Here is a 27,338-nt window from a genome sequence, read left to right as displayed (position 1 = left end):
GCCTCCAACTCCTGTGTAGTTGCCCCTGATTGGCTGAATTCAATCCAGAATCATGGAAGAAAAAAGAGGGAACTGTAGTTCTAAGCTCCCCATTGGATACAGAGATAATGCTGAAGGAAACCATGAGGATGCCTTGCTGGTATCAAGCAATCCAGCCCCAAAGGAAACGGAGGTAGCTACATTACTACCAGACCAAAACAGACTCTATGGTCAAAAGTGTTAACTAGAGATAAAAGAATCACTTCATAGTACAGAAAATAAAGATTCAATTCACCAGGAAAGCCTAATGTTTGAATTTGTACTTGCCTAATAATAATAAAGCCTCAAAATATATAAAGCAAAAATGGATGGAACTACAAAGAGAAACAGATACATCCGCAATCATAATGGATAGATTTTAAATGCCTCTCCCAGAAATAAACAAGTAATTCAACAAGGTTATGCACGATTTGAAAATATGAACAGGCTCGACTTAACAGACATACACAGGGCAATGTGCCCAATAATTCTATTCTTCTCTAGCACAGACAGAATGTTTTCAAATATTGAGCATATCCTGAGCCATACAGCAAACCACAACAAAGTTCTAAAAGTCAGAATTGTACACAGCATATTTTATGACTTCAATAAAATTAAGCTAAAAGTCAGCAACAAAGAAGGAATTAAGGTTACCACCTTCTTTTAAAAATTAAGAATCCTATTTCTAATGGACTCATAGATCATAGAAAATTAAATATTTAACGCAAAGTGACAATTGAAATGCTGCCTTTCATATTGTGTAGGATAAACTAAGGCAGTATTTAGAGGAACATTTATAGCTTTAAATGCAAATTTTCAAAAAGCAGAAAGACTGTATCCCCCACACCCTTCTATGGCAAAGACCTGATGATTAAATTACTAAACATATGGAAAAGTAGAAGGTTATGGCCTATAATCAAGAGGAAAATCAGTCAAAAGGAACAATAAATTGGGGTGCCTGGTTAGCTCAGTTAGTTAGGTGTCTGACTTCGGCTCAGGTCATGATCTCAGAGTCCTGGGATCGAGTCCTATGTCTTACTCCCTGTTTAGTGGGGAGTCTGCTTCTCCCTCTCCCTCTGCCCCTCCGCCTGCTTATGCTTGCTCACATGCTCTCTCTCGCTCTCTCTCAAATAAATAAATAAAATCGTTTTTAAAAAGAACAATAAGTATAAACACTCTAATTTACACAATGAGTTTATAAATAGATTCAGTGAGGAAGGACGCATGAACAAAACCTCAGAGGTGGTAGGAGGACAGAGAATGGAGCAACGAAGAAGGAAGAAAGGGGCTGATGAATATGGTGAGGAGGGAGCTAGAGTTTAGTGAAATGGCCTTGGGAGACTTCCTAGGAACAGGGAATTTCCAGTATTTTCTTGTAAATTATCTGCTGAAGAGTGGTTGATGCTCCTCCTCACCCCTCCAAACTTCATCACACATCTCTTTGAAAGAGTGGACCCATACCCCAGGCTAGGGGGTGAGAATCCAGAAGCACAGGGTATGTTCCAGAAGAGAGGAAAAACAGCTGCATGAAGGTTGTGCAGAGGAGAATGCGCCTGGAGTGACAGTAAGGCCCTGTGACTTCATAGCTACCATGGAGAAGCTCAGAACACGCACTGGTATGGAATGGGGGTTCCAGCAGATTTTACCTAGACCTGAAGGGGCAACATGGCCACCTGACCCCACCTGACATATTTTTATTAACTTACAGTGAGGAACACAAAACTGTCTCCCAAGTCCTCAACTTCCATATCCTCTCCCTTGGATGAAGATCTTATCCAGGAAGCAAAGTGCTACTGGGCAGGCTGCTTGGAGAGTCTGGAGAAAAGAAAGATGTGCTAGATGACCAGAGGCATCGATGGGACAGGCCGAAATAGCCACGGTCATATCTGGGCTGTTTTACAATAATAATGAATGAGATTCTGGGGGGATCAAGATCACTTGAAAGCTATTAAAGTGAGAGAGTGGGGATTTGAACCCAGGTGTGTCTGCCTCCAAGGCCTATACTCTGTCCCTTCCATCAAATCCTTGTCTAAGAAAAGAAAGACCCTGGCCCGGAACAGTATCTCAGCCTATCCAGACTCTGGGGTGCCCCGCCAGGCCCAGGGGCCTTCTCTGGCAAAGACCTGTGATTTATGTCCGCATTTTCCTATATGTTTTTGATATATCTCATGTCCTTTTTGTTCCACTACTTTCTTTTCACTGTCTTCTTTTGTGTTAAATGGATATTTTCTAGCATAACATTTTAATTTCTTTATCGGTTTGTAACTATTTTTCAGAGCAATTTTCTTAATGATTGCTCCAAGAACTACAACGGACATTGAAATCACAATCTACCTCCAGATTAATGCTAACTTAATTCTGGTAGAAGAGGAAAACTTTGCTCCACTGGAACTGTATCCCCCACACCCTTCTTTGGCAAAGACTTATGAAACATGTGTCCCGGGGAGACTTCTGGCAAATGCGATAAACTATTTGTGGTTTAATTTCAAGCACATCACTCAAAGTCATACAAAGTCATGAAGCCAAGTGCAAAGGTCATGATAAAGATCAGTTTTACTGATTTCTATGCCTAAAACTCTATATTCCCTCCCATACGCTGTGTAAGAATAAAAACATGACTCCATAAGCAGGCCCAGGGGAAATGAGTAGGAGCTTCAGCAAGCTCCTCAAAGCAGTTGTGCAAACTGGAATATATTTGATGTTGAGTAGCCCCTTGAACGGTTCCCTGATGCAGAGTTCATGGGTCACTAAGTAATGGGATGAGCTTCTTCAGCTGAGATCATATTTAGTAAGTCTTCAATGGTGCTTTGTTCGTTGACACTGAGATGCTGTTCTTTGGCTAGACTGAAGGCTCTCATGGCATATTCTTGTGCCTGGAATAGAATTGCAGTTACAAAAGGAAGTTGTCATAGGAAAGCTTTATGTTGGGAAGCCCCATCTGTGCTCAACCCAGAAACACAGGAAAGGACCCCTCCGCTTCTCACACCTGCCACGGAGCCCTTGTTGGAAATTTGTGAACACCCACCGGGTCCTTACAGCTAGCCACACATGTGCTGGGTGGGGCGTGGGGGACCAGAGAAACCCACCTGGCTTGACAAACTAAGCACAAAGTAAGTACAGCTGTCTAGCAGAGTGAGCTCTCTATAGGGTCTTAATCAGGACCCTCTGAACCAACTGTGCAAGATGCAGAGGTGACAGGTGCCATCCTGGGGGCCATGTAATCCAGAGTTTTGACTTGGACCGAGGCCTCCCGGAACATCCTGGGACACCCTCTGGGCTACCTCTTCTATCCCTCTCACCTCCTCCCTTCCTTCCAATAAATATTTATTGCATGGCTACGATGTTCCAAGTACTATGATCACAGGTCAAAACGCCTGCCCTCTTGGAATTTACAATACAGGGCAGGGAGAGAGGCAATAAACAAGACGAATAAGCAAAACATCATCCACCTTCAATAGTGATACATGTTAAGGAAAAAAAAAGGTAGGAAAAGGGGGCTGGGAAGCACCAGGAGGAGGGTTTTGCAGCTTTAGATGTGGGGCCAGGGAAATCATCATTGAAAATAAGACAGTTGAGTAAAGACCTAAAGGAAGGGAGGTGTCAGGGGCCGCCTGGGTGGCTCAGTGGTTGAGTGTTTGCCTTTGGCTCAGGGTGTGATCTAGGGGTCCTGGGATGGAGTCCCATATCAGGTTCCCCACAGGGAGCCTGCTTCTCCCTCTGCCTGTGTCTCTGCCTCTCTCTGTGTGTGTCTCTTGTGAACAAGTAAATAAAAATCATTAAAAAAAAAAAAAAAAGGAAGGGAGGGAGAGAGGTGTCAATCTCGAGTATATAGATATGTCCCTATGCCCTAAGGACCTCCTGTAGATCTAACACCCTTCACCCTGCCTTGGGGTCAGGACTTTTTGGAGTACACAGTCAAAATTGATCCCTGAACTGTAGGAAAGAGGTTTTGTCCAGTGTAAGCTTGGAAATTCAATGGAAATGTTCCCCTGTTCTCTCAGCACTCTTACCTAACCCCAGAGAGTGCCCTGGTCTTCACTATCACATGATTATAACTCACTCACGGAGCTCTACTAGGTCCTGGTATACAGTAGGTGCTTAGTAAAGTTTGCTGAAGATAGGTAGGGAGGAAGGGGGTGGGGAAGGGGATCCTATATTTTCCATGACCCCCACACAGAAAAGCCTCCTCCAGCCAACCCTCCTTCCCCATCTCTCTCCTTGCCTGCTTTTCTTTTTCCTTGCAGCGCTCTTCACTATCTGACATTACATTACGCATTAAGTGTTTCCTTGTTTATTGTGACTTCCCCTCCTCCAAAAGAAATTGGGCAAACAATGGACCCTCTCTGTTCCTCAGTTTCCTTATCTGTAAAGTGGGTATAATACAGTACCTACTTCATGAGTTTGGCCCAAGAATTAAATAGGATAGTTCATGAGAAGTACTTAGGCTAGTGATGGGCATGTCCCTAGGGAGGAAGACAATGCAGTTTCCATTATGCATGTTGGACCCAACAAATGAGAAACATTGGGAGCATCCAGACTGCTTTGAATGAAGTGAGGGCTTACTCAGAGGGCAAAAGCCAGTGCAACTGGGCGAACCCCGCCAAATTCACCTAGAGGAATTTCTACCTCCCTTTCAGACACGGTGCTTTCTGGGGAAACTTGCCTTTGAAGAATTCATCATCAGGTAGTAAAGCATGACCAGGATTTTCAGAACAAAGATTGTCTTTTGGGGGTCTGTGTTGGATGTAGATTCTCGAATATTCCAGATTGAGGTCAGTATCTGAATGGCTTCTGCTTCCTGGGCTTCATCTGCAATGGAAAGGAAGGAAGCTGGAATGAAGAAGCCGGCCTGGAGGTGAGCAAGGAGCGGTCAGGGCACCGGCCTCCTGCACGAAGCACAGCAGGTTCCTCACCTGGTGGCCACGTGCAAGTAGGAAGCCAGGTGGTAACAGGCAGCTCCACCAAACCTGCTCCTCCCCACAAGTTGCTCAAGGTAGCTACGGTTTCTGGTTTCTCTCTTTCGGAGTCCTGAGCTCTTGATTTCTTAGGCCCCAAATGCAGGAAGCTGTCACAGTGGGATTCCTTGGGGTCCCCCTCAGCTTCGGCTGGAGAGCAAGAGTGGGGAGCCAGGACTTCTGGCAGCCAGCAGCGTGATCCTCCCCCAAATCCAAGGGTGCTTGAGCAATGGCCTCTCTGCTCCCCCAGTGTGAGTCTGTTTATTCTTCCTCCCAGCAACTTTGGGTCCTACTTTGGACCATTTTGAGTTATTTGGGGCCAGATGCTTATAAGTACCTTCATGTACTATGCTTAGAGAAGAAGGCAGAAAGGACATACACCATAACGCTAAGGTTGGCTGCCTTTGGATTTCTATGATTTCCAAGTTTCTTCCTTTAACCTAAACCACTTTTATAGTGAGAGAAAACTTAATAAAGTTAAAATTTAAAAAAAAATCTTAGCTCCAAACCTCTCCTCCAAGAAGTCTTCAACACTATCCAACTTCCCTATGCTCTTCCTTCTGGGGCCCACCCTGTAATACAATGCGTACTTGCAAGAACTTCCTTTTATTTCATATAGCTTCTATCTCATCAACCACACTGTATGTGCCTTTTGAATTAGAGGAACTAGATCCTCTGTCCCTTTTTATTATCTCAGAGGGAATGATGCTGTGCAGCCCCACTCAGCACTCACACTTTGCTGAGCCTGGGAACAGAGACATGAATGACACTCAGCTCCGCCGCTGAGGACCTCACTGTTCAGTAAAGGAGGAGGAGAAAGCACCAGAACAAATGAGCAGTGTGGCTTCTTCAGAGAAAACCCTGGCTTATGTGCCCTGGAGAGATAACACACATGACATGGCTTGGTGGAAATCACAGAGGGCTCTGGAAGGTCTTTCTCTCTATATATATGTCCCTTATGAGCCCCCAGAGAGGCTATGTGTGGTGCCAGGGCTCTGAATCTTTTGGATTCCCCCATCTCAGGGTCCTCATCAGTAAAATACAGAAGGTGGCACTGATGTGCTCCATGACAGGGACAGTGGCTCTCCGTCATGGGGACAAGGCCTGTGAATTAAGAGGGGTGAAGCCACGGCTCTACTTCCCAGGGAGAGTGCCACTCACCCAAGCCAGTGTCGGTCTCAAATCGTTTGCCCAGTAAGTCTATCTGCTGGATGCGATTCTGTGAGAGCACTTGGTAGCGATTGTTCAGGTATTTACTCCAGATCTCAGCGATCTGTTGGGAAAGCAGATGCAATCAGAGCAGCAAGCCAGACCCGAGCCTAGTCCATTTTGCTAGTAAAGAAACAGGAAGAAAGGAATAGTGGAATATATCATGTATCAGACCACATGATCTTGGGCAAGTCATTTCATCTCTCTGTGCCTCATATTTCTCTTGAATGGCCTGACACCAGTTGTGACTTAGAAGGCCAAAGTACCAAGGCTCAACTCCCACATTCCCCAGCTCACCTTGGTGTACAATGTGTCTGCTAGGTCCAACTTTTTAAGGCCGTAGAAGATATTAGCCAGGTGGAAATAGCCCCCCGAGGTCCTGATGTCCTCTGTTCCAAATGCACAACTGGCAAAATAAATCTATAGCAGGAGGAAGAAGAGGTGCTTTAGTTCTCCTTGTAAATCACATATCTGATAAAGAACTTGTGTACATAGAAATTGTAATGAACTTTCACGGCAGCATATTTAAAATTTAAAAATGGGCAGAAGATCTGAATAGACATGTCTCCAAAAAGATATGCCAATGGCTAATAATACATGAAGTGATGCTTGGCATTATTAGTCACTAAAGAAATGCAAGATAAGATCACAATGAGATACTACTTCACACACACTGCAATGGCTCTAATCAAAGAGGCAGAAAACAAGTGTTGGCGAGGAAGTGGGGAAAATGGAACCCTCGCATGTTGTTGGTGGGAATAGAAAATGATGCAGCCTCTGTGAAAAGCAGATTGGCAGTTCTCAAAGACTTAAATGGTGAGTGACTATATGACCCAGCAGTTCCATTCTTAGGCGTATACCCAAGAGAAATGAAGGCATGTGTCCACTCAGACTTGTACACAAATGTTCAGGGCAGCATTATTCATAACAGCCAAACAGCGAAGACAACCCCAGTGTTCATCAAGTGATAAATGGCTAAATAAATTGTGTATATCCAGACGATGAATACTACTCAGCAATAAAAGGAATGAAGTATTGATAGGACAACACGGATGAAACTCAAAGTAATTATGCTAAGTGAGAGAAGTCAGATGAAAAGACCACATATCATTCTGTTTATATTGAATGTCCAGAAAAGGCCAATCTACAGAAACAGAATGTGGCTGCCTGGGGTTGGGGGTCAGAATGAGAAATGAATTGTAAATGGGTGTGAGGGATTTCTGGGGTGATGGGAATGTTCTAAAATGGGATTGTGCTGATGGCTGCACAACTCTGTAAGTTTACTAAAAATCATTGAGTTGTACTCTTAAAGTGGTAAGTTTTATGATATGTATCTATAAAGCTACGGTTGTTTTGTTTTTGGTTTTATTTTTTTGAAAGGTAGGCTGAAGAATCTGAGGTTGATCTACTTCTTAACTGTGTGGCCCAGCTCAAAAGATAGAATCTGTAACTCTGCTTAATTTGTTGTGAGAGCATAGAGAGAAAACACAAATAAGGAAGTGTATTAGTCTCTTAGGTGGAAATAGATGGCACCCTCAAAGTGTTTCCTGAAGATAGTTTAATGAAAAGATTGTTTAAAGAGACATACAGAGGTTAAGGAACCAAGAAGAGCTAGTGAAGCACCAGCGAGTGTCAACAGCAAGAAATTATTACTCTCCTGACTCCTGAAAAAGAAAGAGAGAAAGCAAGTCACCAGGGCCCTACAAGAGTTAGAGCTATGGGAGAAGGCCATCTGCCAGTAGCTGGGGCCATGGAGGAACAATACCCCTGCCAGAACCGGGATGGAGCAGAAAGGCAGCAGAGAAAATAGACACCCAACCTCTTTCCCCTCCTAACATCCACTCCCCTGCTATGCCTCTCACTCTCTAAATCCTTCAGAAACCAGGAAGCAATGGATTCTGGGTAGAGGTCAGCCTCCCAGGACATAGTAGAGCAGAGAATGGATTTGGGGGAGGGGGATATGGAGACTAACCAGCACAAGAATGCTTCCAGTGGATTTATGGACATTGTGCAGTGGAGACAACTGGAGGGAAGGTTGCTCAGTGGATGGGCTGAAGAGAGAACCAACTCGTGTTGAGACAGCATCCTGACCCTAACCTCAACCAGATTTCAGGTTCAGGAACCTTCTCTCTGGTAAAACTGTCCACTACTGAAATCCTTATAGAAACCTCATTAAATTTTGGAAGAACAGCTCCATCATCACCCTCATCATCATATTATCTAACAGTTTTACAGTTTGATAGTTTATAAAGAACGTTCATATATGAACAGCTCATTTAAATTTAATAACCACACTCTGAAGTAGAAACATTGATGTTATATGTAAAAATGATAGCAAAATGCTGCATATACAGTGTCCTATTATTAACCTCAATGACCCAATGAGGCATGAGCTATTTGATGATTTGTCTTATACTTGATGAAAGAGGTGAAATAGTTTGTCCAACACTATGTCTAAGAGTAGAAGTAAAGCCCTTCTCTTAACCAGTGTGCTGTTCTGCCTTTATTATCCTCAGAGCAATCGGGCTTGGAGAAGTGATATGACCTGGCCAAGGATCCAGAGCCAAGAAATGGAAAGGCTCGAACTCAGATCATTAGGTCATTAGAACTGTGTTCTTGCTAATACCTCACCAGTCAGTTGTCAACAGAAAGTTCTAGAGAAATGCTCAGTTAATAAAGAACAAACAAAACTAAGTATAGCGGTTCCCAGAAACATTCAGGTGTTAAAATTTAGCTTGTTTACATCATTGGCCAGATGATAACGGGCTTCCTCATAGTTCTCCTTGGCTATAGAGAGAAGTCCCAGGTTCCGATGCAGTAAAGATTGGGTGGCATAACAACATTCAGTTGATTTGAGGACTGTCCACTGGGCTTGGGATAGATATTCTTCAGCTTGAACAATCTGGCCCAGACCTGCCCAAAAGAAGTAAAGAAGGTTATAATTCATATCCTGGCTAGAGGACACATGATGCACTGTGAGTCAGCACCCATTCACTCATTGATTCACTGACCCCATCATTTATTGACACACAAGAACTGGCACATGAACATTCATAGCAGCCGAGCCACAATAGCCAAAAAATAGAAATAACTTAAATGTTCATCAACTGATGAATAGATATACAAAATGTGGTCTATCCATAACCATGAGTAGAATATTATTCAATCACAGAAGGGAAAGAAGTATTGACACATGCTACAACACAGATAAGCCTTGAAGATGTTACACTAAGTGAAAGAAGCCAGACATAGAAGGTCACATATTGTCTGATTCCATTGATATGAAATGTCCAGAATAGGCAAATCCATAAGACAGAAAATGGTGGCCAGGGACTGGAGGGAGGGAGAATGGAGTATGACTACTAATATGGGAATGGGCGTCCATTTGGGGTGACTAAAATATTCTGTAATTAGATGTAGTAAAGGTTGTACAATCTTGCGAATATACTAAAACCACTGAATCATACCTTAAAAGAGTGAATTTTATGTACGTGAAACGTATTTCAGTTTATATATATATTATGTGCATAAAAGATATTAACTATATATTATTAAATATTTAATTTAATATCTTTTATGTACCAGGCCTTGTGTTGAGTGATGAGGATTCCAAGATGAATCCAAGCCATTGCCCTTGAAAGATTTACAGCTGCGGTCAGGGAATGCATGTGTGACATGAAAACAAATATATTTATAACATAGTATAAGTGCAACAACAGTTACATCATAAGATTTGGAAGTGGTAGAGAATAGGAGGTGTTTAATTCTATAGATGGAAAAAAAATTCTATAGATGGGATGTAGAGGCCAATGGTATGGGGAACGGCATGGTCAGTGCTATGGACTGAATGTTGAGTCACCCCAAAACACATAATTGAAGCCCTAATCCCCAAAGTGATGGTATTTGGAGGTGGGGCCTTTGGGAGGTAATTTGGTCCTAAGAGTAGAGCCCTGTGAATGGAATTAGTGCCATAAAAGAAGAGATACAAGAAAGGTGATCCCTCTCTCTGCCATATGAGGATAATAAGTGAGAAAGTGGCTGTCTATAAGCCTGAAAGTGGGACCTCACCAGACACCGAATCTGCAGACACCTTGATCTTAGACTTTCAGTCTCCAGAACGGTGAGAAATAACTTTTTGTTTAAGCCACCCAGTCTGTGGTATTTATTATAGCAGCTGAGCTAAGACAGGAAAATCTGAGCTGAATTTTGAAGATAGATAGAAGTTTTCCTGACAAATAATGGAGGGCGGGCATCTGGAGCAGAGGTAATACATATGCAGAACCATCGGGATGTGAAACAGTAGGCTGTGAGTGGAGAACTGTCTGTGCATCTGTGATGCTGGAGCACAAAGTGTGAGGAGGAATCAAGTTGCAGGAAACGAGGCTAAAGACATAGTCAGGGGACAGGTCATGTAGGGCTTAGTCAGTTGCTCCAAGGAGGTGGATGCACGTGGATAAAAATTAGAGGATTTTCAGAAATGGAGAAAGAGAGAATTGGATTTAGATTTAGAAGGATCCAAAAAAAAAAAAAAAAGATTTAGAAGGATCCCCAGGAGCCAGGGTGGAGGAGGAAGGACCAGAGGGGAGGAAGAAAAGCGGAAGACTCACTAGAGGACTTTTGAAATAGTTCAGGCAAAGACTGATGAGAGCCTGAACTAAGGCAGTGAGCGAAGATGGAGCCGATATATAAGAGACATTTAGGAGCTAGAATGGACCCCACATGGTTACTAAGTAAAAGGCACCTTTATTTCTACTATTCAGAGACTGCTGACACCTAAAACTTTTTGTTTGGTTGTAAAGATGCATCACAGTTTCCTGCCTCCCTGCTTGCCTCCTAGGGAGGCTGTCAGAACCGGATAGAAAACTACCCTGCCAGCCTTCTGCAGAGCTGGAGGTGTGCTCTGGGTGTGGGGTATTTCCTGTGATGGATGCTGCAGCAGAAATGGCACCAGGAAAGGTCAGGAGATGAGGACAGAAACCCCTCATAAGTCAATCTTCGGGGATCCCTGGGTGGCGCAGCGGTTTGGCGCCAGCCTTTGGCCCAGGGCGCAATCCTGGAGACCCGGGATCGAATCCCACGTCAGGCTCCCGGTGCATGGAGCCTGCTTCTCCCTCTGCCTGTGTCTCTGCCTCTCTCTCTCTCTCTCCCTCTCTCTGTGTAACTGTCATAAAAAAAAAAAAAAAAAAAAAAGTCAATCTTCTATTCTGCTTGCCCCTCCTCCCAGGCCTGGTTCACAGGCAGGCATCACCCAGTCTAGCCATAATCACAGGTCACTGAATTGAAGGGGGAGAGCTGAAGAAGAAGCAGTCTGAGGGAGGAAGCAAGTAACTTTGCTTGACTAAAGTTCAAACTAAAATGGGAAGATACTAGATTAGAAGCAGAAGGCCGAGGCCCAGGTTCCTGGCTCATGCGAACATTGCAAACCACAACTTCCATCTGGATTTTTCTTTAAAATAAGAGCTGTAGACTGAGGTCTTCTCAGATTTAAAGAATCAAACGACTCTTAGCAAAGATTATCTAGATGGGGAAGAGATTGGTAGAGGGCACCGCCAGACACTGGAAACTTTTCTTCATGCAGTTTCCCTTTGAGGAGACTATGCCAGGGGAGGAAGGCCCCAAGGCCAAGCTGAACCGGCAACTAAACTAGCATCCCAGAGGAAAAGGCATACTTGGGAGAAAAACCTTGAGGTCCCAAAATCCAGACAACAGGTAGAGTGAGATAGGAGGAATGTACTGCTCCAAGCAGGTCTAAACTAAGACTGTGGCCCTTGGAGGGTAAGTCTAGGCATGCCCCCTTCTACACAGTGCTTGCCTGGGGAGGTGTAGGGATGGAGCGGAGGTTTCAGACACACAAAGATGCCAGAGGAAGTGAGACTCTTACAGGGCCATGTCATTAGCGTACAGAAGAGAAAAAGAAAGTATGGCCAGTTAAAGAGTGATGGCACCTGTCTGCAAGGTGAGACAGACGGCTCACCCTGGGCTAGCAGCCGATCTGAGAGATGTTGTGGGGGAAGATTTTGCAAGGCTTGATGACGAAAGTAGAGGAGACAAGAATAAGGCAGTCACAGATCTGCGAGGCTGGGAGGCATCCAGGGGAAGGAAAGGGAATTCGCAGTCACTGAGGGCCTGCTATTTGCTGTCCGTATGCTATGCTCCACCATTTGCACCTGTGATCTAAGTTGGCCACCAACTCCATGAAATAAATAGCAGAGGAGGAATGTGCCGAGGAGGAAACTTCATTCATTCATTCAACCATACATTCACTTAATCTAGAGTCTCTATCCCTTTGCTAGATGCTCAGCACATTCTAGTGAATAAAACAGACATGATCTCTGCCCTCAAGAGCTTATAATCAAGGGAGCTAGATACACGATAAACAAACAAAAATAAAGTGCCATGAAGGAAATGAACAGAACACAAGCATCAAAAAAAGGGGGGAAGAAACATACCTTGATTGGATGGGAACACCTCTCTGAGAAGATGATATTTAGGCAAATACCTTGATACGTAGGATCACTCAACCAGTAAAGAAAGAGTTGGAGGGGTCCCTGCGTGGCTCAGTTGGTTTAAGCATCCAACTCTTGATTTCAGCTCAGGTGGTGATCTCAGGGTCATGAAATAGAGCCCTGTGATGGGCTCTGCACTCAGCAGGGAGTCAGGATTCACTCCCTCTGCCCCTCCCCCCACTTGCATGTGCACTCTCTCTAAAGTAAGTAAATAAATCTTAAAAAAAAAAAAAAAATTGGAATTTGAACCCAAGCTCTCCTGGTTCCAAAGTGCTAACCAGAGTGAGCGAAGATGAGTAAGGTGGCTCGTTGAAGATATTGTCTGACTGACAATATCATCTCTTGTTGATTAAAATTCCAAAGTTTTACCAAAAAGAAAAGAAGAAACTAAATACCTGTTATTTTTTTCCACTCCAGTCTGGAGGAATCTCTAAGATGACAAAGAGACATGTGCACAAGGAATGTGATTTATTTAGACTTTCAAAAAGGTTGGCAAGGTTTTCAATGACCGGGGGAGGTATAATGAGAACTTCCATTTAGATGGAACCTTCCGGCTTGCAAAGCACTCTCATGTTCTTTACACACAAACTCATTTAATCCTCAAAACGATCCTGTGAAGGGGACTCAGATTCACCAAATGCTTTCACAGTGCCCACCAGATGTCAGGTTCTATGAGAGGAGTTTTTGAGCACCTCCTCCATGCTAAGTGCTGTTCTGGGTGTGAAGAGATTCTTGTGAGTAAGAATAGGGACAGGCCCAGTTCTCTCTGAGCCTGTAGTCAGAGGGGGGGAAGAGGAATTTTAATTAAGTAATCTCATCAATGGAGATATAATAATAACTATTATTATTTTGGTTTTAAAAAATACTTTAATATTAGAGAGAGATCACACGCAAGCTGAGGGGAAGGGCAGAGGGAGATGGAAGGGTGAAGAATCTCCAGCACACTTCCTGATGACCGCAGAGCCTACCTGGGGCCCAATCTCAAGACCCTGAGATGGTGACCTGAGCCGAAACTAAGAGTTGGATGCTTAACTGACTGAGCCACCCAGGCGCCCCTGTATGTATAATTATTACTGAAATAAGTGCCCAGAAAAGAGGATGAGATTTTTAAGGGGGTATATAAAAAGAAACCTGGCCCAGTCTGGGGGCTTGGCAAGGCTTCTAGACAAGGAGGTGGTAACTCTTGAATAGGACTTAGGTGGAGGGGAGAAGAAGGCAGGAGAGGTGGAAAGAGTGGCTGGAGAAGAACCTTCCAGTACAAAAAGGAAGGAGGCCAGTGTAACTAAAAGGGAGAGAGAAGATATCAGATGAGGTGGAAAAATTTATAAAGCCTGGCCCAAACTGTACCTCATAGGCTCTTGAGGAACCCGGTCTTTATTTAGTGGAGTGATTTGACCCTGAATCCCATTTTCCACTAAAAAAAAAAAAAAAAAAACAAACCAACCAACCAAACAAACAAACAAACAAAAAAACAAAGCTCCTTGGAGGGATGTTCCAGAAAGCAGGAAAGTGATCGAAGAACTCGGGAATGTGTCAAGGAGACACGGAATCCAGTCTGAATGGGCTGCCACTTGCCAGATCCCAAACAGTCTAAGCACCAAATTAATGATAAGATTATTAATCCATTGACTAGAAAAGGGAACCAAGATTTCATACTGATATAAATAAGTAAATGAATTTACTGAAAGTTTGATGGAATGGGATATTTATATAGTTTCAGAATACTTGTCCACAAAATACTTATTAATCGCAAAAAGGAGGAAGAGTATACAAAGGGAAGCCTGGTGATACCACCTTAATAGCGTGACTTAAATGGGTATCATCAGGCATGAAATAAACTGAAAACACGTGCCAACTTGTAGGATGAGGTGCAAACAACACAGCACCACTTGTGATACTCCCACCGAACATACATCACCTGAGTCCAGTCGAGAGGAAACATCAGAGAAACCCAGGTCGAGGGACATTTTGTAGAACACTTGGCCTTCAATCTTCAAAGTGTCAGAGTCATACGGTCAAGGAAAGACTAAGAAACTATTCCAGAATGAAGGAGACTAAGAACACATGGCAACAAAAGTGAAAAGCGTGATTTTGGATTGTATCCTTCTGCTCTAAAGATGTAACTGGGACGACTAGAGAAACTCGAATGGGGAGTGCTTAGTAGATGAGAGCAGATGATGGTTGTAGTGGTGGATTTGAGGGATTTGGTCTTTGTGGGAAATGCATCAGGCACTCAGCTTACTCTCATGTAGCTCAGGGGGAAAGACCTGGTTTGTACTGTATTTCCAACAGTTTTGCCTTTCAAAAGTCCACTTTTTAAAAAGAAAGTAGTGGCTATTACGATGTATAAAGTGGGCTGTACAGTAACTAAAGCCCTGCGGATGCTCAAAAATGTTAATTCCCCTCCAAGATGCTAATTCTCTTCTGGGAGCAACCGCCATGTGGGATGGAGCCAAGTCTGCACTTCCCACTCTCACCCAAGGGATGAGATATGTAGTTCCTCTTCCCTCTCCCCTCCACAGGAGCAGGTTCCTACACTCCTCTTTGAACCAGGTGACCCTGACACAAAGGCTGGTAAAGGTAAATATCACCCTCAAGCTGAGTCAACCCAACTCTCTCTTCTAGGAATTTAACACTGGCAATCGGATGCTGATTGCTTCTACTACCCTCCTTGAACTTGGAGGACGTGTAAATTCCACATAAATTCAGGTACATCTGATATTTTGGGGTAGCTGTTTTCCGTAGCAGGCATGGGACAGAAACACCTGGTCTGCAGAGATGGTGAATAAAGCAGCTGCCAAGAGAGAAGCAGAGACAAGACAAAGGCCCAAGAAAGAAAGAGAGCTCCGGCCTTAGTTTGTTACAACATTCTGATTCTAGTACCTCGTGAAGACTCAGTTCCCCTGGGACATTCCAGGGTCCTAATAAATGCCCTCCTTTTGCTTGGGCCAGCTAGGGTGGATTTCTGTAGTAGCCCAAAGTTGATGACATCTGCTTCCCCACTTGGGCCAAACCTTATAGTGACATTGCTCTTTTACAAAAGGTATTTTGGTGCCACTGCCAGTATAACCCAATATAGAGCTCCTTAAGGGGCCTGGGGGGTGGCGGGTGGCGGGTCTCAAGTCATTTCACTTACCAAGGCTCGCCTCGGCCAAGAGCAGGTAAGCAGGTACAAGCTCTACTGAGCTCAGGCCATGCACACTCATGCGGAAGCGGAGCGAGTGCAAAGCTGCTGGAACGGCAGCTTCGTGTTTTCCTTCAAAGAGGTATTTCTGGGCTACAGTGTAGCAGAATTCAATCAAATGCTTCTGCAGAAGAAAAAACTAGAGCATCTCAGACAGCTGAAAGGTAAAAGGCAATGGTGGCCACAGGTACACCTGGAGGAAAGCTAATATCCAATGAGCTGGTTGAGGGCACTTGGTTAACCTGCTTGTACAGGTGGACGTGAGACCCAAAACGGGTGATGTAAAAAGGTGGACCTGGATTGTGAGTTCCTCGAGGTCCAGGGAGCAGTGTCTTTTCACCTGAGTTCATTGATTGGCAGAGATGAGTGCTCAGTGTTAATTAAACAAATATTACTCTTGTATTTATAGTAAAATTGTAGTTTAGCAAAATCGTTATGTCTCAGGATATTCCAAAACTTTCCCCCTGTTATTTGAGTTAATTTTGAGAGAAATAGCTTATCTTTCATTCTGGAGTTAGCCTGCTTAGCAAATATCAGAAATAACTGAAACTGCATTGTTCCAAAGCCATTCTCAAAGTGTCGCAATGCTAAAACTGATGAATCTGGTGTTTTGAGATTTATGGCTTATAAAGCCTTAGTTTTTTGTTTTTTGTTTTTTTTTTTAGAATAATTGAGATGCTGCCAATGCTATAATAGAAGTTTTAAAAGTTCTTTTATGAATTCACCAGTCTATTCATACATCATTTTTTTGACCACCTTGCTCTTGCCAACATACTTGGCATATATGGACGTTATGACTGAATTCTGTCCCCACCCCAGCTGCACCCCACCCAAACTCCTATGTTAAAGCCCTAACCCCTAGTACCTAAGAATGTGGCTGCATATGGAGACGAGGCCTTAACAGAGGTGATTAAGTTAAAATGAGGCCATTAGGGTGGCCCCTAACCCAACCGTACTGGTGTTCTTATAATAGGAAGAAATTTGGGGAACACCAAGGATGCCTGTGCACACAGGAAACCAAACCTGCTGATGCCTGATGTTGATCATGGATGCCAGAATTGTGAGAATTGGTTCCAGAATTGTGAGAAAAAACCATTTCTGTTGTTTAAGCTACCCAGTGTGTGGTATTTTGTTATGGCAGCCCTTGGAACCTACTACAGTAGGTGTTCAGCAACTATGTGGAGAATGACAGACTGAGGACATAAAGTCATGAAGCAAAGCATAAAGTCACCTCTGTCCTCAAAGAGGTTCCAGTTTGGTGATGTGGCTGCAGTACACCCCGTGTCCTGGGTGGTCTCCCTGCGCCCATGAGCTAAGCCTGTACCAGGCCTACAGGACCCACCTGCCGCTGCTGGAGCTGCTGTAGGCCATGCCGCCGCTCCTCTTCCGAATTGTAGAAGGGCATGGAAGTGCGCAGCGGGATCAGCAGCTGACATATCTTCTCATGGATGCTGCTCCAGTCAGCTCTTTGATGAACCAAACCGCTGACAATAAAAACGTGGACTTCAGTATCTTTCCCTGCAGCCTGGCCTAAGATTCTAGTGGCCCCACTACTTGGCTGAGCCCTAAACACCAGAAAGGTAAGCCCAACACACCTCAGGCAGGGACCCCAAAGCCATTTCTGACACAAATTGCTTTTCTCTCATGTGCTTATTTGATAGTGTAGAAACTAGTTTGGGGTGAGAAGCTGTGGCTTCTTTGGGCACAGGTTCACACTCCAAAGTCATGGTGACTGGTGACACTGTGGCTGTTGTTCTGCTTTCCTGCTTTGTTAATAACCAACAAAGACAACTTTTAATCTAAGGCCACTTTCGGAATATCTGATCAATGCTGATGGCTGTGAGGATCTTTTTCTTGGGGAAGGGAAAGGAATTTACATTTGCTGAGGCTCTAGGAGCCACTTGGCTATGATGTCGCATGGCTCTGGGGGAGCGCCCCGCGCAACGGGCATTGTCTTCTGTGCTCCAGGGGCACAGTCACAGGAACAGGCTAGGAACGGGTCCCCATTCCCAGCATTGCAGCAGGTGTCTCTGCAAGTGACTGTTTAACTTTTTGAGAACAAAAGCTATGACTTCAAAGATAAAGAAGCATAGGCAGGAAGAGCTTAAGTCGTTACTCTCAGCCTATATTCCAGAGCCAGCTCTCCAGAGGGAAGCACCTTGACAGTTTGGTACAAAGCTTTTCTGAGTTTTACATACAGATTTGGTATTTTTTTCAACTAATTCATTGGACAGGACAGAAGTCCTGCCAAGAATCTACTCCCATTCCTCAAAGAAATACCTCTGTCACTGATTCTCAAATCTCTTCCCAGATTCTGACCCTTCCTCCAATTTTTTTTTTTTTACATTTTTAAAATGATATATAACTCACATACCACAGAAAATTCACCATTTTTAAGTATAATTAGGGATGCCTGGGTGGTTCAGTCAGTTAAGCATCTGCCTTTGCTTCAAGTCATGACCCCAGGGTCCTGGGATGGAGCCACACATCAGGCTCCCCGCTGAGCAGGGGAGCCTGCTTCTCCCTCTCCTGTTGCCCCTTCCCCCTGCTTGTGCTCTATCTCGCTCTCTCTCAAATAAATAAATAAAATCTTAAAAAAAAAACACTATAATTCAAATTCAGTGGTTTTTAGTATATTCACAAGGTTGTAAAGCCATCACCTTATCTAACTCCAGGACAATTTCATCACTCAAAAAAGACACTCCATTTGCTCTAACTGGTCCTCTCATTCTTCTTTCCACCCACTGGTGCCCAGAAACCTCGAATCTACTTTCTTTATGTAGTTGCCTGTTCAGGACATTACATATAAATGGAAACAGATGATATGTGACCTTTTGTGTCTGGTCCCTTACACTTAGCATAATGCTTTCAAAGTTCATCCACTTCATAGCATTCATCAATATTATATTCCTTTGTACATCTGAATAAATATTCCACTGTCTGGCTGTATCACTTTTAATGTTTCTCCACTCATCAGTCGGTGGACATTTGGGTTGTTTCTACATTTGGGCTATTGTGAATAATGCCGCTATGAACATTTGTTTATAAATTTTTGTATGAACACATGCTTTCAGAGCCTCTTGAATATATACCTAAGAATTGCTGGGTCATACTCTATGGTAACTCTATGTTTAACTTTTTGAGGACTGCCAAACTGTTTTCCGTAGAGGTTGTACCATTTTACAGCCCCGCAGCAACAGATGAGGGGTTCACATTTTCTGTATCTTTGCCAACACCTGTTACTTTTTTTTTTTTTTACTACAGCCATTTTAGTGTGTGTGAAGTGGTATGTCATTGTGGTTTTATCTTGCATTTCCTTAACAACCAATAATGCTCAGCATCATCTCATGTGCTTATTGGCCATTTGCATATCTTTGGAGAAGTGTTAACTCGAATCTTCTGACCATTTTTTTAAGTGGGTTTTTTATCTTCCTATTGTTGAGTTTTATTTATTTATTTATTTATTTTTTTAGGATAGTCACAGAGAGAGAGAGAGAGAGAGAGAGGCAGAGACACAGGCAGAGGGAGAAGCAGGCTCCATGCACCGGGAGCCTGAGGTGGGATTCGATCCCGGGTCTCCAGGATCGCGCCCTAGGCCAAAGGCAGGCACCAAACCGCTGCGCCACCCAGGGATCCCTATTGTTGAGTTTTAAAAGTCCTTTACATATTCTAGATATAAAATCCTTATTGGACATGATTTGTAAATATTTTCTCCCATTCTGTGGGTTGTCTTTTTGCTTTCTTTCTTTTTTTTTTTTTCTTTTTGCTTTCTTAATAGTGTTCTCTGATACACAGAAATTGATCTTTGATCAACTAAATTTTGGTGGAGTCCAACTAATCTATTTTTTCTTTGGATTTTTCTGATTTTTTTTTTTTTTTTTTTAGATTTTATTTATTTATTCATGAGAGACGCAGAGAGAGAGAGGCAGAGACACAGGCAGAGGGAGAAGCAGGCTTCTCGCAGGGAGCCCGATGCAGGACTTGATCCCCAGCATGCTCTGATGCTCAACCACTGAGCCACCCAGGCATCCCTAGATCCTTGTGCTTTTGGTATAAAAGCTAAATTGTTGGGATACCTGGGTGGAGCGTGTCCAGGGTCAAGTCCCATATCCGGCTCCTTGAGGGGAGCCTCTTCTACCTCTGCATGTGTCTCTGCCGCTGTGTCTCTCATGAATAAATAAAAAACAAAAATGAAAAAACTGTATCCTAATCCCAACTCACACATATTTCCAACTATATTTCCTTCTGAAAGTTTTATGTTTTTAGGTCTTACATTAAGCCCTTTTCGTCTATGGTGTAAGGCAGGGGTTCAAATTCATTCTTTTGTATGTGGCTATGCAGTTATTCCAGCATCATCTGAAAGGGATCAATCACTCTTTCACCAGTTGAATGGTCTTGGCACCCTTGTTGAAAATCAATTGACCATAAATGTACATGCTTATTTCTGGACTCTTAAACCTAGTCCACTCATCTATATGTCTATCCTTACGCCACTACCACACTGTCTTTATTACTGTAGTAGTACTGACCATTTTTTTAAGTGGGTCTGATTTTTTTTTTTTTTTTTTGGTCAGAAAATGACCAGTACTTTAATACCAGTAAAAAAATGACCAGTACTTTATTACTGTACTGTACATTAAAATTTGAAATTGAAAAGTATGTGTCCTCCAGCTTTGTTATTTTATTTATTTTTATTTTTTAGCTTTGTTCTTTTAAAAGACTCTTTAGCTATTCTCAATACTTTGCATTTTCATTTAAGTTTTAGGATCAGTGTGTCCATTTGTACAAAAATGACAGGTGGGAGTTTTGATAGGGATTGCACTGAATTAATAGATCCATTTGAAATGCTAACTGTCTTTAAAAAAAAAAAAGATTTTATTTATTTATTCATGAGAGACACACACAGAAGGCAGAGGGAGAAGCAGGCTCCCTGCGGGGAGCCTGTTGTGGGACTGGATCCCAGGACCCCAGGATCACGACCTGAGCACAAGGCAGATGCTCAACCACTGAGCCACCTAGGTGCCCTGAAGTGTTGTTACTACCTTAATAAGTCTTCTAAACTATGAATATGGAACAGCTTTCCATTTATGTAGGTCTTTCTTTTAAAAATGTTTTTCAGTTTTTAGTGTATAAGTCTTGCTCTTCTTTGATTAAATCTCTTTTTTGATGCTATTGTAAATGGAATGGCTTTCTTAATTTCATTTTTAGATTGTTCATTGCTAACATGCAGAAATACAACTGATTTTCTCACATTGATCTTGTCTTCTGTAACCTTGCTGAATTTGAATTCACTTATTAGTTCTAATAGTTTGTTGTGGGTTTTTTGTAGATTCTTTAGGGATTTCTCTATATAAGATCATGTCATCACCAAATAGAAGTACTTTTACTCCTTTTCCAGGATAGATGATGACTTTTATTTCATTGTCTTACCTAATTGCTCCAACTAGTATTTTTAGAACAATGTTTAATAGAAGTGATGAAAACATCATTGTTGTCTCATTCCTGGTTTTAGGGTGGAAAGTTTTCGGTCTTTGATCACTAAATATGATGTTAGCTTTGTGTTTCTCTATAGATTATTCATACTCATTACCAAGTTAAAAGTTCCTTTCTATTCCTAATTTGTTGTGTTTTTATCACAAAAGTTATTGGATTTTATCAAATGCTTTTTCTCTATCTATTGAGGTTATCATGCAGTTTTTGTCTTCTCTTCTGTTAGGATAATGTCTTAAATAGATATTCGTATGTTGAGCCAACCTTGAATTCCTGGAAGAAATGTCACTTGGTTATGATATATATAAAAAAAAATCCTTTTTATATGTTGCTGATTTGGTTTGTTAGTATTTTATGGAGGATTTTTTGCATCCATATTCATGAGGGATATTGATCTGTAGTTTTCTTGTGATGTTTTTGTCTGGTTTTGGCATTAGGATAACACTGGCCTTATAAAACGAGTTGGGAACGTTTTCTTTCTCTTGTATTTTTTGGGAAGAGTATTTGAAGAGTTGGTATTAATTCTTCTTGAAGTATTTGATAGAATTCACCAGTGAAGTCATTTGGTCCTGGGGTTTTCTCTGTGGGACGTTTTTGATTGCTAGCTAAATCTCTTTACGTATAGACCTACTCAGATATTTTTCTCTTGAATCAGTTTTGGTTGTTTGTATTTTATCAGGAATATATTTCATCTAGGTTTTCTAACTTGTTGGTATGCTATGCTACATAGTATTCTCTTATGACCTCTTTTATCTCTGCAAAGTTGCTAGCAATGTCCCCACTTTGATTTCCTACTAGTAATTTGGGTGTTCTGCTCTTGTTCAATTTAGCTAAAGGTTTTTCAATTTTGTTAATCTTTTTTAAAAGCCAACTTTTGGTTTTGTTGATTCTCTATTGCTTTTCTATTCTCCACTTCACTTATTTCTGCTCTAGTATTTAATATTTTCCTCCTCCCACTAGCTTTGGGTGGGGTTTGCTTTTCTTTCTCTAGTTTCTTAAAGTGGAAGGCTAGATTATTGATTTGAGATCTTCCTTCTTTTATAATCTCTGTGTTTAAGCTAGAAAGTTCCCTCTGAGTACTGCTTTCACTGCATCCCATGAGTTTTAATATTTGTGTTTTTGTTCTCATTTCATCTCAAAGCATTTTCTAATTTCCCTTGTGATTTCTTCGATCCACTGGTTTACGACTTATTTCCATACATTCATAAATTCCTCAAATTTCCTTCTGTCATTGATTACTAACTAATGTCATTCCACTGTGGTTATAGAACATGCTTTGTATAATTTCAATCCTTCTAAATTTATTGAGACTTGCTTTATGGTCTAATACATGGTCTATCCTGGAGAACATTCCATATGTGCTCAAGATGAATGTATATTCTGCTATTGGTGGTAATGTTCTATAGATGTCTGTTAGGTTCCGTTGGTTTATAGTGTTGTTCAAGCCTTGTATTGCCTTGCTAATCTTCTGTTCATTATTGACAGTGGAACTGAAGTGTCCAACTATTATTTAGTTCTCCCTTCAATTTGACATTTAATACTTCATGCATTTTGAAACTGTTGTTGGATACATAAATCATGAATTTTTACATTTCTATTGCCTACTGTATATTTTTACTCAAATGTGACTAAGTTAACTGTTTGCTTCCAATTATACATATTCCAAAACTGGTAACAGTAACCTAGCACAGGGTCAGCAAAGTTTTTCTGTAAAGGGCCTAATAGTAAATATTTTAGGCTTTGAGAGCTACATGGTCTCTGCTGCAAAATTCAACTCTTCTGTTGTAGCAGAAAAGCAGTCATAGACAACATATAGCTTTGTTCAATCACTCTCTCTCCTTCCTTCCTTGTGGGACAACAGAGATGCAATAAATTATTTTCTTTATAAACTGTAACCACTATCACAGAAATGATAAAAGTATTTAAAATTTTTTATAGGTAATTATTGTAAACAAATCAATAAAAGCACTTAACAGCCAGGACACAGAAATAGTTGAGTTCAATAGGGTATTTATTAAATCGGGGCTTCTTGAGTAATTGTGTGAGTAATGGAAGTATTAATTTACTTAACTGCCTAGACTTTTGTTCCACTGAGAGCATTTGACATATCTTGCTTTTCCAAATAAAATAAGCATTATTTATACGTTCATGAGCTCTTTCCTTATTTGTCTGTCTCACCCCTAACACCCAACACAGGGTCATGCATAGAGAAGAAGTTGCAAATTATATTTTCAATCAGGGCTCACAATCAAGTAGCTTGTGAGCCAGACGTGTTTTGTTTGGCCATTATCTTGTTTTTAAAACTGAAATGCATGTCTTTTGGCAGGACACTCATTCTGTAGTTTACCACAGATCCTACTGTCTATTGAATACTACTTCACTGCTGTTCTCTCTTCCTGGACAGTGAGAGCATTTTAATTTGTGCCCCATTTGTTCAATAAAAGGAAAACTTATTTCAAATTACTCTTATCTATATGCTACGATTTGCTCATCTATAGTACTGAAGCCTCTTTTACTTGTCTATAATGTTTCAGTGAGTACTTTTAATGAAATTGCCCTTTCTTACAAATGTTCAATTCCCTGGGAACATTCTCACAAACCAATACAGAACAATATGTGAAAGATTACAGAGAGCATACATATAAAACGGATGTATGTATAGGGAAAGAATATAATGAAATTGATCAAAATGTCAGGTTATTAATTTCTGGGCTGTGAGATTATGGATTATTTCTCTTTATTTTTTATATTTTCAAGTTTTCTACAGTGAGCATGACTTACATTTACAATCGGGGAAAAACTCTTTGGCAAAAAAAGAAAAAAACACTTTCACAAATTCAAGTTGACTCTCCTTCCTGCTCCTTAAGTTGGAGAAGGAAAGAGAAGGAAAGGAATATTGAGTGCCAACTTAGTCTCAGGCATGACACTAAAACACAAAAACCCTCTGAGGAAGGAATATTAAAGTACCCATTTCTGACATATAGAACAATTACCTCAGTTTTATTTTATGGAAAAATCTTGACATCTCCAGGATACAAGGATATAGAAATCTGGAGGGGAAAAAAAAGGCTGAGTGAGGTAGGGGTGGGGCAAAGAGAAGACCTTAAAGAGAATGAAAGGCAGTGAAAGAGGAGAAGGCAAATAATGCTGGATAAGGGCATAGGAAATAATGATTTATTCACGCATTCATCAAATATTTAGTTTCAACTATTTCAAGACACTCTGCAGGAGACTGTAGGGTATACACAGATGGGTCTGACACAGATCAAAAGATAGCATATGTATCACAGTCCTTCTATACATATTCAACATAATATCCTGCATTAATGAAACATGAGAAAATGACATAACACACTTGCCAACAACTCAAATGAAGAAGGGAAATAAGAGTCAACTGAGAGTAGAGTGACTACAAAGTGAGTTGAGAGGAAGCAGGAATTGCTTCTGGTGCAGGGATGATGGCGAGAGGGAAAGAGATACATGCTCGTATCAGCCATAGGACTCTAATCTCTCTCCTGAGTGCCAGGCCTGTACTTGAAGTCGTTCATTAGCCATATTTCCCAAGTGACCTGAAGGCTCTCAAACTCTGTGTCCCTATCCCCATCTCACCACCACCTCCCTATCCACTTAGAAGTCTGCTTACTCAACAAATGATCAGAGTGTCTGGTATGTACCACCAGTAGGCTTAGTAAAAGACAGAGATATTAAACAAGGAAATATAAAATACAGCCGTACAGGAAAAAAGAAGAGGTGAGACAGAAAAATAAGAGAGGAGCATTTTCAGAAAGACCTCTCTAAAGACATAACATTTTTGAGAACTGAAGGATGAGAAGGCCCTAGGAAGATCTGTGATTGAAGTGGAGGTTCCCAGCAGTGGAGGGAACAGCTTAGGCAAAGACACTGAGGGAGGAAAGGACTTAGCAAGTCAGAACTGAAAGAAAACCTCTGTAATTACATCAAGGATTAGAGGGTGGGGAGTATGGTGGGAAATGAAGTTAGAGAGCTCACCGGGGCTTTGCAGTTTAGTTTCTGCTACAAATTCTGAATTGTATTCTAAATGCAACGAAAGACACAGCAATGAAAACACAGATGCCATCCCTCCCTTCATGGTATATACAGATCTAGTGAAGAATACAGATTATTAAACAACTGATTTCAATCTGTGTCATAAGTTTTAAGATAGGGAATATACAGAGTGCTGTAAGAGAGCACGGAGGAGGGGACACCTAATTCAGTCACTCTCCACAGGGACCATTGCAACAACTTCTCAATCAGTTATGCAGCCTCCAGAGTCACCTTCCAACTTATCTTCCACACTGCTACCTATCATCTTTCCTTGACACAAATGAGAGCCGGTCAAAACTATCTATGACCTCCCAGAGGGTAAGTTCCAAAACTTCTTGATCTCCTGTCACCATTTGGCCCTAACCTCTATCTTCTCGGTTTAAGCTCCTACCACTACCTATCACAATGGTTTTTAAACTTTCTTTTTAGTAGGAAACACATTTTATCATTACAAACACACATTATCCACATCAAACGCCAGAAAGTTTCAAGAAACAATTCAAGTAGGATTACTCTGATACTTTCTGACTTCTTTCCTTAAAATGCTGGTTGATTTATTCATGACTTGCTAATGGGTCTATTCTGCAGTTTGAAATCAGTGACTGCTTCCTCCACTACGAATTTCTCCACTCGGCTTTGAACAAGCTCTGTGCTTGGATGCCTGGATCCAAAGAGTAGCCTGGATGCCAGGAGAACCCTGCCCTTCTGTCTTCATTGTTTATTCACCTAGCAATTTCCTACTGACCTCCCAAGAGTCATCCCAAACATTATTTATTCAGAGAAACCTTTCCAGATATTGCCCCAGTCACCGTACTTCCATCCTTGGAGGTCCCAGGAAATAACACACCCTGAGCGACAGTACGTGCCATGCAGGGTCTATTACAATGACTTTTCAGAAACAGGTCAGTCTGCTCTGGACGAGGTTTCTGGACATGAGCAACCTGGCTGTTTTATCTCCAGTCCAAAATAGGGCCTAATCGGAAGCAAAGGTCAGGGGATGTCCCCTTGAATAGATGAAAACTCACCTCATTTTCTGCTACCCTCCCCCACACTCTCACCATCTTGGCTGTGCACCAGACAAACTGGCCTTCTTTCTAGTCCTCAAGCACACAAGGTCTTTCCTCCCTCAGAGCCTTACTCTTCCCCCAACATTTCCCTGGCAGCCTGCTTGCTGCTACTTTACCATCAAATCAATATCTACCCTTAGAGAGGCCGCCATCTGCCCAACCTCTCAGCACATTTCTTTTTTTTAAAGATTTTACTTATTTATCCATGACAGACACAGAGATGCAGAGAGAGAGGAGCAGAGACACAGGCAGAGGGAGAAGCAGGCTCCATGCAGGGAGCCCGAGGCGGGACTCTATCTCGGGTCTGCAGGGTCACACCCTGGGCTGCAGGCGGCGCTAAGCCGCTGAGCCACCAGGGTTGTCCTCTCAGCACATTTCCTTTGTTTTAATGGCATTCAAGGCTCTCTGGAAATTATCTTATTTTCTTTGTTTACTCGTCTACCTGTCCCACATTAGTAAGTGAGGGGCACAGTCCGCCAAGTATCCCCCAGGAACTTGTGCGGCCAGGACGATGCACAGCGTGCAGGAGGCGGTCAACGAAACCTCAGGTGACGAATGAGGGAGCGGGAGCCGGGGGTGCGGACGCAGAAGTCCGGGGAGCTGTCCGGGAGCCGCCGGGAGTGTTCCCGGGCAGGGCCGCTGCTACGCCCTGCGCAAGGCACCCAGGTGCCGCATTTCAAGGGCCTACCAGTAATAAGTGACCGTGCAGGCCGTGCACACCCGCTCGGCCGGGGCTTCGCACACCTCGCAGCACAGCCGCCGCCCTTTGGGCACCGCCAGCGGGTAGATGCGGTCCATGCTGCAGCCCGCAGCGTCTGTCTCCAGGACGGTTGCCTGGCAACGA

The 27,338-nt window shown here is 42.4% G+C and overlaps 1 protein-coding gene across 2 annotated transcripts; it reads right to left on the bottom strand.

Annotated features, from left to right (window-relative positions):
* Window positions 1-2,553: 2,553 nt before the first annotated feature.
* On the bottom strand, window positions 2,554-27,338 carry ZMYND12 (zinc finger MYND-type containing 12). Of its 2 annotated transcripts, XM_077844466.1 has the most exons (8): window positions 27,183-27,338; window positions 17,215-17,356; window positions 15,825-15,996; window positions 8,926-9,095; window positions 6,480-6,602; window positions 6,135-6,246; window positions 4,682-4,827; window positions 2,554-2,891 (listed from the first exon to the last, which is right to left on the bottom strand). In XM_077844466.1, exons 1-8 carry the CDS (start codon window positions 27,290-27,292, stop codon window positions 2,766-2,768), a joined length of 1,101 nt encoding a protein of 366 aa, XP_077700592.1. In that variant the 5' UTR covers window positions 27,293-27,338; the 3' UTR covers window positions 2,554-2,765. The 2 variants fall into 2 exon arrangements, with proteins under 2 accessions (XP_077700592.1, XP_077700593.1); XM_077844467.1 differs by lacking the exon at window positions 15,825-15,996 and having other exon boundaries at window positions 27,183-27,322.

Source organism: Canis aureus, chromosome 13, assembly GCF_053574225.1.
Source record: "Canis aureus isolate CA01 chromosome 13, VMU_Caureus_v.1.0, whole genome shotgun sequence".
In the NCBI taxonomy this organism is placed as follows: Eukaryota; Metazoa; Chordata; class Mammalia; order Carnivora; family Canidae; genus Canis; species Canis aureus.
Note: the sequence above shows the minus strand (reverse complement) of the source record. Positions and strands in the feature narration are given on the sequence as shown.